Source organism: Lynx rufus, unplaced genomic scaffold (assembly GCF_022079265.1).
Source record: "Lynx rufus isolate CCGP_SWC_20201006 ecotype Redwood Valley unplaced genomic scaffold, mLynRuf1.p SCAF_10, whole genome shotgun sequence".
In the NCBI taxonomy this organism is placed as follows: domain Eukaryota; kingdom Metazoa; phylum Chordata; class Mammalia; order Carnivora; family Felidae; genus Lynx; species Lynx rufus.
In genome coordinates this window covers 44171686-44186051 of record NW_025814824.1, presented here as the reverse complement: position 1 = coordinate 44186051, position 14366 = coordinate 44171686, and the positions used below count along the sequence as shown (strand labels likewise).

Genomic DNA, 14366 nt, shown 5'->3' with positions numbered 1-14366 from the left:
CACTATCCTGTCCATTACTAGTATATAAGGACGAAGCTGTGGGACTAAACGAACCAGTGTAGGTAAAGTATGGGACACACACAAGCATTCACTAAAAGTGAGCTGTCATCTCATAATCTCCTCCTTCTGACATCTCTGGTTTGACTCCTGGCACCATTATTCTCCTACCACAGACACTTGACACCTGGGGACAGGGTGAGTATGTTAGACTACATAGAAAAAGGGAATTAAGGTTGCAGGTGGAATGGCCGTTTCTAAAGACTGACCTTGACATGGAAGACTATCCTGGATTGTCTGGATAGGTCCAGTGTAATCAGAGTCCTTAGGAAGGGGAAGAGGAGGACAGAAAAGAACTAGAAAGATGGCGACATGAGAAGGACTTGGCCCAGCATTTGCTAGGGGTGCAGATGGAGGAGGGCCATGAACCAGAAACTGCAGGCAGCCTCTTAAAGCTGCAAAAGGAAAGGAAACCCAGGCTCCTCTAGCATCCCCACAGTGCAGCCCTGATGACACCTTGATTTCAACCCAGTGGAACTCCTCTGGGACTTCCGACCTCTGGAACTGCCAGATGATGTGTGTATTGTTCTGAGGCACTAAGCTGTTGCAGGAATAGGAAATGGACACTGGGGTCATTTTGGTCTCCTCCTGTGCCCTCTGCTTCTACTCAACAGAAAAGTGGCTGGTCCTGCCTTCGTCAGTTCTGCCATAATCCCTCCTCACCGCACAACCGTCACCCCGCTTTTGTCCCTGATTCCTGGAATCAAATTCCACGAGTTTTTACTTTGTGCCAGAGTTTGAAAGAAATGGATATTTTTAAAGGCCTAATCCTTGCCCTATTACAATACAGGGTGAAAAGCACTGCACTAAAAGGGGAAAAGAGCTGAAGGAGGGGAGTAATAGGAAAAGCTTTCTGGAAAGAAGTAAAGTCTGAGGAGGTGGGAAGGTTGTGATGTGGCGCATCCTTGCAGAGAGAACCATTTCTGCAAAGGTTGTGCATTTACCAGCCTCCAAGATGGCCCTCAATGATCCCCAACTCATGCGACCCGTGTTGTCCTTTCCCACGCTGAATAGAGCTGACGTACATAACAAACACGATATTACGGAAATGACCAAATGTGGTTTCGGAAGTGAGGTCATAAAAGATGTTGTAGCTTCCCATCTGCTCTGGTGGGTCACTGAGTCTACAAGTCAGCCATCCTGTTATGGAGGAGCCATGTGGAGCCATCAACCCAGCAAAACGCTGAGGCCTTCAGCCGACAGCCCTCTGAGTGAGCTACCTGGGAGGTGAATCCTACGCTCCAGTCGAGCCTTCAGATGACTGCAGCCCCAGCTGAAAGCTTGACTACAAACTCATGCAGGACCTGAGCGACAGCCACCTAGCTAATCTGTTGCCCAACTTATGACCTACCAGAGTAAATCTTTGTTTTAAGCCGCTGAGTTTTGGGGTGACTTGTTACACGGCAACGGGTGGCTAATACAGGTTCTAACGCCATGTGAAATACCATGTAGAATCATACAAGGCTCTTCAACCCTCGAGTGAGTGAAGCATACAAGAGGAGAGAAGCTCACAAGACTGGAAAAGAAGGTAAGGACCGGGGATTCTAAATCACGTTAAGGCCCCTCAAATCATGTTTGCTTTGCTCTACGAGTGATGGAGAAGAATTGGTGGGCTCTGAGCCGTGAACTGACCTGGCCCGATTTCGCTTTAGAAAGATGGATGTGGCTCCAGCACGGAGGGATGGATCGGCAAGAAATAGCAGTGCCTTCACTAGGATGGAGAGAAATGGATGGATTTTAAGACATTGGGGAAGTGGAATCAGGAGGATTCGCTATTAGGTTGGATGGGGACAACATTGGGAGGTGGGCAAGGAGGGGCGGGGCATGGTGGGGCGGGCTTCCCGGGCAAATGAACGGAAAGTGGCCTGGTGTTCTGAGCAGGTGCGCAGGTGCTGGTTTGAGAGCGAAAGTGAAGGCAAATGTGAAGTGCCTGTAGGACAGCCAGGGATGGCCAGGAAAGAACTGGGTTTGCAGATCTGTCCCTGTGGGAAGAGACAGCTTGGACCGTGGAGCCAGAAGTAGAAGGATTCCCATGTGTACATACATGGTCACCCCTGGGAAGTGTGGCCACAAGATAGCACTGTCCTCTGCGACTGTTTGGTGGTAGATTCTTACTAGCTGCCTTTTGCTAAGCGCCTACTATATGCCGACTGCTACTCTGTTTTATCTAACCATTTGTATTAATGGGATAGTTCTGAATCTGCTAACCCCAACTCGGCCCCCACCTATATGAAAACCTTTACCTCTTTTGCCATTTTGAAAGTTAAGATTAAATCCGTTGTTAGGGAACTAAACAGAAGAGTTGAAAATCTTGGGTTCAAATCTTGACTCTGCCACTTAATGCCTGTGATCAAAATACCTTTCTGAGCCTCAGTTTTATCCCACCCAAAACAGGAATCCTATTCCTTTTGTGAGTATTCCTTTTGTGAGTTGGCCTCACAAAATAGGAGTAAGTAAGACAATCTTGTGTGAAAGATAATTTCTGTGCTGGGCTTTCAAATAAGGCATGCTTTAAGAAAACAATATTCCTAGGGCAATACACCCATTCTTTCATTGCACGGACGTTACATTTTATTAACCATGGCTCATGGTCCATTAGTTAAAGATTAGAAGTCTTGAACTCCAACTCCTCACTGGTCAAATATTACCAGTCTCTCCTGCCTGCCTCCCCAGTGCTGTTGATGCCTCTTGTATGCAGGGATTTCAGCAGTTAGTGGTTTCTCTTCTCCTCTGCACAGCACGCTGCCTTACTCGTCATCTAGCCCTCTGCAGATAGCATGACACATAATACAAAGCAGGCATTTGCAAAGCGTTGGTTCAAACTGGATTCTGTGTTCAAGATTTTGGGGATTGTACGGGCATTTAGCTTGTGTAAACGGAACTATTAATCCCAAAACTTATACTTAACCCCAGTGGATTAAAAACCTTCCTCTAGATCACAACTACGTTCACTCAGTTTTACATGCAGGAAAATATTTGCTTTATGGTATTTGGCAGATGTTTTAAGTTCAAACACTGAGAAGGTGAAGAATGAGTTGCTGGCGGAAGCAAGGAGGAGGAAAGGCAGAGAGATGCTTGGGGTTTTAAAAAAACAAACAAAAAACAAAAACAGGAAAGCATATGTGGACACAGAAAGAAGCCGTGTAATTTGGAGTTTTTGAAATAATTACACTGAGCTCTGGGGTGATTGGCAATTGGGAAGAGCTTCGAGTGAAAGGAATACCTGAAAAGGCCACAAGATGGCGATATTACTCCAGGAGTCTCTCCTGGTCCTTCCTACTCTAGCTATGGCTTTCTTTGTTCACAGACTTCCTTCCCTAGCAAATGTCACCAGTGCCACCATCCATTTTGTGTCTCGTCATGCTCCTGGCCTTACCTTAAGCCACTTTCTTGTGACTAGCCTTACTACAAAAGCTACTGATTTTACTGCTACTTGTGGAATTTTTAAGATAGTGCTGTGGTCTCTCTTCCCAGTGGTAAAAGCAGCTGAAGCAAATGTTTTGTCTTAATGCTATAAAACCAACCAACCAAAAAACATGTGAGGTTGATCTTTTCCTTTGTGTGCATTACCACCCAGAGAGACTTCCCAGGTTTAGTGGGGTGTCCCCAGGCGTGCAGATGGTCAGAAGTGCCCACTGAAGACAAACGCTTAAGCTGGAAAGACAGGCAGCCAGGGTCCCCCTGAGATGGGCAGGAAGGTGGCTGAGCCCCACCCCAGAGAGAATGAAGGACATAACCCCCAAATACTCTACCTCTTAATTTTTTTATTATGGAAAAATCCAACAATACAGAAGGCAGAATATGACAGACCCAGATAAAATCTTACGGAGTGTCTGAAACTATAAGCCAGGAAAGAGGCTGGAGGAAAGTGTAAGCTCCTCTTTTGTTGAGGACACTTCAGTTGTACATTCCCAGCACCCCGGGGCTGCCCCCTCCAGCCCCTCAGAGGGTAAAGTCCTGACGGAGGAGAGGAGGGGCGGAACACTGGTCTTAGAGGGCAGTGGCATAGCAAGGCAGTGGAGATCCCAATTTCCTCACCAGAAATGGGATTTGGATCCTGGCCTGGTGCCCTGTTCCTGCAGGAGTTGGGTGGCTTCCAGGGAACCTGAGTTCCCAGAGAACTCTACCTATAGGCATTTTCCTGGGGAGAAGACCCTACTCCCATCAGATTGTCAAAAGGCTCTGTGGCCACTCCTGATCTCTTCCAGGCCAGAAAAAAAGTCTAAAAAAAGCCACTGTAATGATCCTGTCTTTGTTTTGATGGTCACATTATTCTTTCCAATATCATGGCCTATGAAGTCTTTAATAACAATTTTTTTTTAATCATAGAAAATTAAGCAAAATAGGTACACCTAGAACTTTCTGGGGGCACTTGGGTGGCCCAGTCGGTTGAGCGTCCGACTCGGGCTCAAGCCTTGATTTCACAGTTCCATGGGTTCGAGCTCCGTGTCCAGGCTCCGTGCTGACAGCTCACAGCCTGGAGCCTCCTTCGAATTCTGTGCCTCCCTCGCTCTCTGCCCCTCCCCCCACTCATGCTCGCTCTGTCTCTCTCAAAAATAAACATCAAAATACATAGGAACTTTCCTGCTAAATAAAGTCATTTACTATTTTGAAATCCTATATGATCCTCCTTCCAATGACGGGGGAAAATCCAGCATAGAGTAGTTTTCTATATTTGAGCTTTTACATCCATGACTTAATTCTAGACCTTCTAATAAAAATAATCTGTTTTTAGGCACTTTGTACTGGAAATACTTTGGTGTGTTAATTTCACAGCTCTGAGAAGAAACAACTACGCTAATCCTAAGTATGTTGAATAACAAGGCTACCCAAATTCACTCAAACTAATTCAGGAAAATGTGCTTTGTTCTCCAATCCATTAGATGCATTTTTCCCTTTCAGATATTTCAGAATCATTTTGGAAACAAACACAAACATAAACATATTTTCATTCACAGAAAATGCCACTTATGGCTTTAATATTGAAATATAACTCATAGTTCCCAAAAATAGTATAAAGTGCAAAAGCTCCATTTCAAAAGGCCTTAAAACGCTCCCAAACAATGGACATTAACTGCTCCCACAGCCACTGGGCACACCACCCTAAGACGGCACAACCTATCTAAAGTATAAAACAAGGAATAGGTCTAAAAATACTATATATGCTCTGATTACATACTGTGATTATAAAATACTCTTAAACCTGGTTTAACATACACAGAAAGAAACAATTTAAACAATCAGTCCTTCAGAGGCTTTTTTTTTTTTTTTGCCTGTAGGAGTATGTAAAATCCATTAAGCACCCCAACCTGGCCTGAGCATTCTCTTTGGCCAGCTGGAATGGGAGCACCCCGGCCAAGAGCTGGCAATGAAAGGTTCCAAGCTCATCTGGGGGAAAGGAGCTATGAGAGGGGCTCCGGTTGGGCAAGCTTCAGCCCTCACCTGTTCCTCAGAGATGGTCTCATGCCAGCCCCATGGGATAAAGAGCCAAGGAAGACTCTACCCCACTCTCAGAGCCCCCAACATGGCCCTGGCTCACGTAAGCGTGAGGAACTGGTGACTAGTTTTTACACACCTGAGAAAGCCAATAAACAGGACAAGTTACGGTATTTTTAGAAAGTCTGTGCTTGATGACCATTGAGCTTAGGTCCCCCAACAGAACATCTCTGATCCATAATGAATGTAGTAGGCACTAATCAGAGGGACAGGCAGATTTCCCCCAAAAGTAGCCTGTTACCGAACAGATTCAGTTATCTCTTCTCCCACACACCTTAAATATATTCACTGACATGCTAATAGTATAATCCTAATCATCAAAAGGAGAAAAGCTTTCTTAAAAGTCTGCATTCAACCAAACACTAATAAAATAAGAATCGCTGACTTAAGTGATTCCTTGATAACTAGGATACTAATGTTTAATATCCTAGATCCAGTTCCATCAGGCAAATTCTATCTAAGCAGAACAAGTATCTGACTGCCACGGTGAGTAACAGCCATGACCTAATTCCCGAATGTCAACTTTCCACTTCCCTGCGTTATCAGGGGGAAAAAAACAAACAAAGATTCTTGATTGCACATCAATAAGCTATTCACTTTTTTAAAATCTGAAAACCTCACAACCTGCAGAGCCATCTATTAAATAGCTATTTTCTGTAGTTCGTCAACCCAAGTGCAGAGGCCTAACAAAAAGTAGACTTCGGTTCATTATTTCTCAGGACCTATTCATGTCCGGCTCAATGTAAAAAGACTCAGCAGTAAGTCAGAATCCAGTGATGAGCTCTCAAGTGCAGAGCTAACTCAAGTGTATTTCAAAAGCTGCTCTTCGCGGAAAATACACAACTGACATTTACATTCCATTCGAGCTACCAGATGAACTGTGCATGCTGAAAGACCTCTATTTACAACTCTATTGGGAGAAGAAAAAAAGATGAGGAAATACACCAAAATGCCAAAATATTAACAATGATTGTCCTTGGACAATAGAAATGCAGACTACTCTTTTCTCTTCAACTTTCCTGCAGCTTTCTAATTCTCTTCAAGAGCCTGGAGTGCTATAAAAGCATCGTAAATATAAACATGAATGATGCCATAAACCTAACTTCAAATAAAATCTTTAAACTCCTACTTTCTTGATTTACCATCTTCACACTAACAAGCTATAGCGATTTTTGTTCAAAAGTAGAAGTTATGTTTTTGTCCTCCTAAAATATACCCCATTCTATACCTGTTATCAGCCCTTAGCTCATCAAAACCAATCTCTAGAAGGGCCTTCTGGTTTGTTTTTTGGTTTTTGTTTTGTTTTTCTTTTTGTTTTTTTTACAACAAAAGCATTCCTTCTGACATCTTAACTAAGCCATTCTTCTTGTAGAAGGTAGATGGCAACAGCCCTGTCAGGGCACTTGTTTCCTCATTTCCAGCAGTCCCAGCTTATCTCTATTTCCAAAGGACACTAAGAAATTTCCAGAAGAGTAAGGTCAAAGAGTTGGGAGTTAGAAGGTGGTGTTCCCCAGGGACCTACCCCTTTACCTGATCGAGAGACCCACACCCTCTTTAACTGCTGGAACAATGCTCTCATCACTGAGGAGCCCTTGAGATGGAAATTAAACCTCCCATAGAGCACAAACACTTCCCACGGCCCCTTCTCCTCATGTATGCTTCCGCACTAAGACAGCTGGACTTAAAGTAAATCAAAGCTTCCCCCTACTTTGGAGCATTTTTATACTCCAGAATAAATGACACCAGAATCCAAACCTGGGAAGTCCATCTGAAGTGAGGACAGTCTAATTCCCTTTGAAAAAATTCTAGACTTTAAACCCAAAAGACTGAACAGCAGTTTTAAAACTCTAGGTGGTTCCAGGGCGCCTGGGTGGTTCAGTTGGTTAAGTATCTGACTCCAGTTCAGGTCATGATCTCACAGTTTGTGGGTTCAAGCCCCACGTTGGGCTCTGTGCTGAGAGCTCAGATTTTCCTTCGGATTCTGTGTCTCCCTCTCTCTCTGCCCCTCCCCCATTTGTGCTCTGTGTCTCTCTCTCAAAAATAAACATTAAAAATTTAAAAAACAAAACAAAACTCTAGGTAGTTCATGAACCACCTAGGTCTCAGAAGTGCACTAGAAGCCCCACAAATACTTAAATACCATTTTTAAGGTATATTTTTAAGCTATAATAAACAGGGTACACTCATTCAATCCCAAATTTTTTACCATGGAAACCACCAATTTAACTTGCATTTTTCGCTGCATGATATTAAGGGAAATGTAGAAGTTTAGCCTAAAGTAAATTTAAACTACTAGAATGCACCACCTATCACACATTTGGGTTCCTTGATGATTTCTTATTGCAGATAGGGTTCTGCTAAAAATAACTTGAAAACCACAGAAGCAGAATAAAGTCCTTCATTTTTAAACTCTCAATTCAGTTCCTTATTGGACTTTTCACCTTCGATCCTGTGCAAATTCTAACTGGAGCCAAAGTTCCTAGACCTGCCACGCGCTGGTCCTGCCCAATTCTTATTAGATCCTTAGCGACAGGACTCCCATCCACACAAGGACATGTCTGTCCTGCCCTCTTTCATGATGGAATGTTGCAAAGCGGGAGATGTCAGTTAAAGTGAGTATCCCTGAGGTCATGCATTCCCCCTCACACCTTGAGGACCGTTTTAGAGTCTTCATTCGGCCCAATGAAGAGATTAGTTTTGGCTAGTGTCCCTTCAGGTGAGGAAAAACTGAGAAGGCCAACAGCATTGCCTGCTGCACCCACGACCCAAAGAGCCACAGTTCTAGAGAAGAGCAGCTATCAAATCCTTGGAGAAACCACAGGAAGCACCTTGTACTGGGAGAATATGGAGTATGATTCCCGCAGGAAATCTTGCAGAAAGAAGAGGTGACATTTTGGGGGATAACTTCCAAATGGAAGAGCATCCAGAAGGCTTCCAATCAGCACAAGTTTCCAGAACTTCATGTCTGCTCCAGACGTTGAACCAGGCACGACTCCCACCGTGACTGTCATGAAGCCTGACCTTACGGAGCTCGGCACTAAGGAGCCGGGGTCTGTGTGCAGACCTGCTCACACCACAACTATCCTGTGTGTGTGTGTGTGTGTGTGTGTGTGTGTGTGTGTGACCGTTGGTTTGGGGAGGGGGCCAACAATGTCCACATCTAAGAATTGTGCTCATCTTCAAGAATGGCTTAAAGCAGAGTGTAGCTTTTGGCACAGAGGGTTTTTCTCGTCTGCTTCACCCTCCTCTGAAGTCAAATCCCCATCTCTCAGCAGAGGTAGTAGAGAAAAGATTCACAAGTGCATGTAAAACCTGGTTACGGAGAGCTCTACATGGATGCCTCCTTAGCCATTAGCCCTGTGTGGATTTCATTGGCTTGGTCTTGTTTTAGGACAGTTTCCTCAAATGAAAATCCCTGGGATCTTCCATCAGACAGAGGTCTGAGTCTGTCGCAGGGCCTGTCGGTCAGCAGGAGAGTTGACACGGAGAGCACATGGGAATGGTCGAGTCTGGACTCATCTCCCACTGGGAAATGGGCTCCCCGAGGGACTGCTCTGCCATTGCCAGAAAGGATACAGCCCAACAAACTACTGCATCTGGAAGAGGCTGAGAAGTTCCACCTGGTGCCCCTCAGCCCTCCACTTTCCATCTTTGGGAAAGGGGAAGACCTTCCTCCCCCTGCATGGTAGAGTCCTGGCGGGCCACAGACACGTTAGTTGAGCCCAAGGGAACAGAACTTTTAAAAGACAGGCCCTACCCCGGACTCTGCAAGCCCCCGGCTGTCTTTGCTGGCAAAGGGAGCCTGTGCATCAGGGAAAATAAGCAGAGAAGCCAAGCCACCACGGCCATGCCATCACGTGATCTTGACTGGTGATTTCTTGCTGGCACACAGGAGGGACACGTAAGGCACGCCGATGAAGGCCCACTTCTCGCTGGGCCAGAACTTGATGACGGGGCCCTGCTCAGGGATCTCGGAGGCTGCATCAAAGTAGGCAAAGCATACACAGCCCAGGTAGGCAGCGAGGCAGATGAGGATGTGCCTGCGAGAAGGACACAGGGAATGAGCACCTGACACAGGCAAAGATGGCCACCTTCACGCTAGCCTGCCCCTCCCGCTGGGCCAGCCCACCACTCCTGGCTGTAATGACAGCCCAGTGCCTTTTTCAATTAGGAAGGGGTGAAGGTGACCAATAATCTCCAGAAGAGCAGGAGAGTGATAAATCTGGAGCAAACAGGGCCTGTTTCAGAAAGTTCTAATAGGAGCAAACATGCAAATGCCTTTGACACTCAACTGACACCCAAAGATTTAAAACCAGTGCTAGGAAGATGGAGGGAACTGAGCACGTCTGATTGGATCCCACCTTCTTACTCCAAGGTCGCTTACACATAGTTAATGCTCTTTATTAGGAATCATTTTATACTGATTAAACTGCTTGTGTACAGTTTAGCAGGGAAACTTTTTTACTGTGTCTGTAAAAAGTTTTAACATGAATCTTTATCAAGCAAGGGACCATTTAAAAGCATGTGATCCTGGGGCGCCTGGGCGGCTCAGTCAGTTGAGCGTCCGACTTCGGCTCGGGTCGTGGTCTCACAGTTTGTGAGTTCGACCCCTGTGTCAGACTCAGTGCTGACAGCTCAGAGCCTGGAGTCTGCATCGGATTCTGGGTCTCCTCTCTCTGTCCCTCCCCTGCTTGTGCTCTGTCTCTGTCTCTCAAAAATAAAAATGTAAAAAAAAAAAAAAAAAAATTAAAAGCATGTATTCCTTCCTTCTCTTAGACTGAAATCTAATTCTAGATGAATGAAAGCTTTTAAATCCATTTCTTAAATATAATCAAAGAAAGTGTTTTTATAAACTTTGGTGCCTGAGGCCTTTCTGATAATGACACAAAGCCCAGAAACCCTACAGGAAAAGACTGACAGATGTTGGAATATGAATGTTTAAAATCAACATGGCCCCAAAATATCATTATATACTCAAAGACAAATGGAAAGGGGGGGGGGATTTGTACTCACATGACCAAAGAGTTAAAATCCCTATATTCCAAAGAACTCTCAAAAAGTAATCATTTCACAGGATGCCCTTTAAAACCATCAGTGTGGGAGTGGGCAGTGGATGAAGACAGCAAGGCCGAGATTGGCCTCAGGCGGATAATTACTGATGCTGGATGTTGTCCCCAGGAGGGCTCCATGTCGTACCCTCCATACTCTTGAAAATGATGCAAATTTGCATGACACACACACCTAGTTATGGGACAGTAACGACTGCCTACTACTATGTGCCAGGCACTAGGTGCTAGATAAAAATTTTTAAAAATAGAAATACTCTGCAGAGAAGACCAACAAAAAGGCTCCTTTCAAGAGAAGAAATACAAAGAGTAAGCTTATGTTGGAAAAGATGTTCAATAAGAAGGCCATTTTTCTTACAAAGACATGAAAATAAAAAAATTTTTTTTTTTAATTTTTTTTTTTCAACATTTATTTTTATTTTTTTTTTGGGACAGAGAGAGACAGAGCATGAACGGGAGAGGGGCAGAGAGAGAGGGAGACACAGAATCGGAAACAGGCTCCAGGCTCTGAGCCATCAGCCCAGAGCCCGACGCGGGGCTCAAACTCCCGGACCGCGAGATCGTGACCTGGCTGAAGTCAGACGCTTAACCGACTGCGCCACCCAGGCGCCCCAAAAATAAAAATATTTTTAATCAGGTTAAGATTCAAGAGTTAATAATATCTAGTATATAGGACAGTATGGGTAAAAGGCATTATCTTACAGACTTTTAAAAAGTGTTCATTAATATAATCTCCCTGGATTTGGACATATATCTAGATACATAGATATCTAGATAGATATCTAGAGATATCGATGTAAATATATCTAATATTCTCTTAAAAAAAAAAAAGATCATTTGCATCATGTATAGAATTGTTCTTTAAAAGCAGAATTAGAGGGGAGCCTGAGTGGCTCAGTCAAGTGTCTGACTCTGTTACGGCTCAGGTCATGATCTCACAGTTCGTGGGTTCTAGCCCTACGTTGGGCTCTGTGCTGACAATGCAGAGCCTGCTTGGGACTCTCTCTCCCTCTCTATCTGCCCTCCCTGAGCCTCCCCACCCCCACCTCAAAATAAATACATAAACTTAAAACATTTTTTTAAATAAGTAAAGGTAGAATTAGAGAAATAGACAAAAATCTGTAAGAAAGGGCACTTGGCTGGCTCAGTCCATAGCACGTGTGACCCTTGATTCTCGGGGTCGTGAGTTTAGAGTCCCATTGTGCAGAAATTACTTAAATAAACAAATCTGAAAATCCAGAAGAATAAACCTCAGGTTGAGAACAATGGTTATCACTCGTTGGCAGACAGAATTATGAGAGCCTCTCTCTATACTTCGGTTTAAATTTGTTCTTAAAACGTCCCAACTGGTACAAAAAGATGTTTTTCACCTTTGAAAAACAAGGCAGGAAGTACACAACACTTAGAAACAAATTAAGTTTGAGCCAAAGTTATTACAGTCTAATTTTTAAATTTTGCTTAAACTGTTAAAATTGGATTAATAAAAATGTACTACATCTTGAATGAGGTCTTTACACACGTGTACACATTTATCAAAACTCATCAAATTATACACTTAAAATCTACATTTTAGGGGCACCTGGGTGGCTCAGTCAGCTAAGCATCCGACTTCAGCTCAGGTCATGATCTCAAAGTTTGTGAGTTCGAGCCCCGCATCAGGCTCTGTGCTGACAGCTTGCAGCCTGGACCATGCTTCAGTATCTGTGCCTCCCTCTCTCTCTGCCCCTCCCCTGCTCTCACTCTGTCTCTCTGTCTCTGTCTCTCTTTCTCTGCCCCACCCCTCTTGAGCTCTGTTTCTGTCTCTGTCTCTCTCTGCCCTTCCCCCCTTCCTTGATCTCTTTCAAAAATAAACATTTAAAAAAATCTGCATTTTATTATCTCCATTATAACTCAACAAACTCATACTAGTGAATCTATACACTGTAAGTCGAAGTTGAACCTAAAAAATATCAGGCAAAGGACCCTCAGACTAGAATCTCCAGTTTGTGCTATTTTACTTTGTCTTCTGCGAACAGTTCTGGGAGTCCCCAAACCTTCCACTGGGAGCAGATTGTGTCGCCTGCTAGATATATACAAATTCTCATGTTCAAAGGAATTCATACGAGTTCTCCCAAACCAGAGTCCTAGGCATCGCCTGACAGAAGTCAAGCTTGTTCTGAATCTTGGATCTGATAGAGTTTTTCCAACTCCTCACCACTAGAATTCTCCCTGGGTGCTCTCAATTGACAAGGGCCGTCCTAAAGCAGATGTCTCTTGGTCCTTGTTATCGCTTGCAATCAGAAGTCGTGGCGGGTGGAGGGAAACGGGACTCTGGGTTTGTCGCTAAAGCAGTTCCCGGGAAGAAACCGCTCTGACTTCCTCCCTCAGCTTCCTGAGTGGAAACTGTTGAGTGTTGCTCAGTAAACCGCGTGCTGCTTTTTATTTTCAAACTTCACCGTGTAACCTGAGCATTCCAATGCATAGATGCTCCAACTCCCTATGACTGAACGCCCAGGTGAGGCATTAGTTCACTTTCCCCTTCTGAGCATCCGTCTCTGTCTGGAAAGGGAGTGGCTGAGACTGTCCCCAGATGGCCTGTGATGCTGTCACCTGGACATCCCAGGCCCCACATCCTATCTGTCCCAAGCCTTACCCCCCACCCCCGCCCCCCTCCCTAGAGATCTAGCTACCGCTCAGGTTACAGATTCGGTTTTCAAGCTCCTTTATGCTTTAGTAATGGAGCTAAAGGTAAGAGACCGCAGACTTGAAACACGCACAATTGGGTCTTTTAGTTCTGGCTAAGCCTGCTCCCTGGAGCCCCTTCCGCCTTTGAGCACACTTTCCTGACGGTCTCTGTGAGGAGAAAGGCGCTCAGCCTGTGCTGTCCCCTCACACACCTGCGCACTCTGCAGGGAGAATGATGCCTGACAACAAGCACAGATCCCCGTGGGGTCGCTGGGGCTTACCACACGCAGTGCAGGTAGGGGAAGTGGAAGGAGGACAACAGCTCACAGAAGGCTCGGTCACTGATCCAGCAGAAGAGCGCAAGGGTCCACCAGAGGCCGGAGAAGAGGCCCAGCTTAAATACACGCACGTTGTCGCACCTGCACAGGGATCCAGAAGGCAGGTCGCCATCAGGCTTGGTTGCCACCCAGCTCGCTGGCCACTTCCCTCTGGCTCCTCACATCCCCCTAGGCCCTTGGCACTGGAGGTCCAGCCCAACATACTGTCACCCCACAAGCTTGTGGATGTAGACCCCGTGCATACACAGATGGCCCCCAATGTGTCTCATCCAGGCCTCTCCCTGACTCACTCACATACCTGACCGCCTTGACGTGTCTACCCACGTGTGCTATGGACCTAAACTGAACATGTCCATAATGCACTCCTGATCTCCCCCTGCCCACTCCAAAGAATCTTCCATGCTTTCGGAAGCTCAGGCCAAGAGTCTTGGAGTCCTTGTTCTCTTTCCACACACCCCACAGCAGCTCTGCCTTCAATATATACCCAAAGTCCGGCCTCTCCTACCACCCCCCGCCTGAATCCAGGCCACCGTCCTCTCCTGCCTGAGTTATGGCAACTGTGTCCTCCCACCCTCATTCCCACGGTCCATTCTCCATGCTCCGTTCAAAGCCTCCCATGTCTTCCTTTCCAACCAGAGGGAAAGCCCACAAGGCCCCACACGTCCCGGCTTCTCCTCTGCCCTCCACCTGCTCTCCTACACACTCTGCCCCTCGCTGCCTCTGCTTATCCACCACGCCATCCGGG

General features: G+C 45.5%; 1 protein-coding gene across 2 annotated transcripts in view; it reads right to left on the bottom strand.

Annotated features, from left to right (window-relative positions):
* Window positions 1-7679: 7679 nt before the first annotated feature.
* The window catches only part of ACER2 (alkaline ceramidase 2), a 34349-nt gene continuing 27662 nt past the window's right edge, over window positions 7680-14366 (bottom strand). For both annotated transcript variants that reach the window (XM_047064889.1, XM_047064880.1), the window contains exons 5-6: window positions 13565-13702; window positions 7680-9593 (exon numbers count right to left, since the gene is read on the bottom strand). In XM_047064889.1, coding sequence (XP_046920845.1) covers window positions 9407-9593; window positions 13565-13702 — 325 coding nt within the window. In that variant the 3' untranslated portion in view covers window positions 7680-9406. The remainder of the gene's footprint in view (window positions 9594-13564; window positions 13703-14366) is intronic.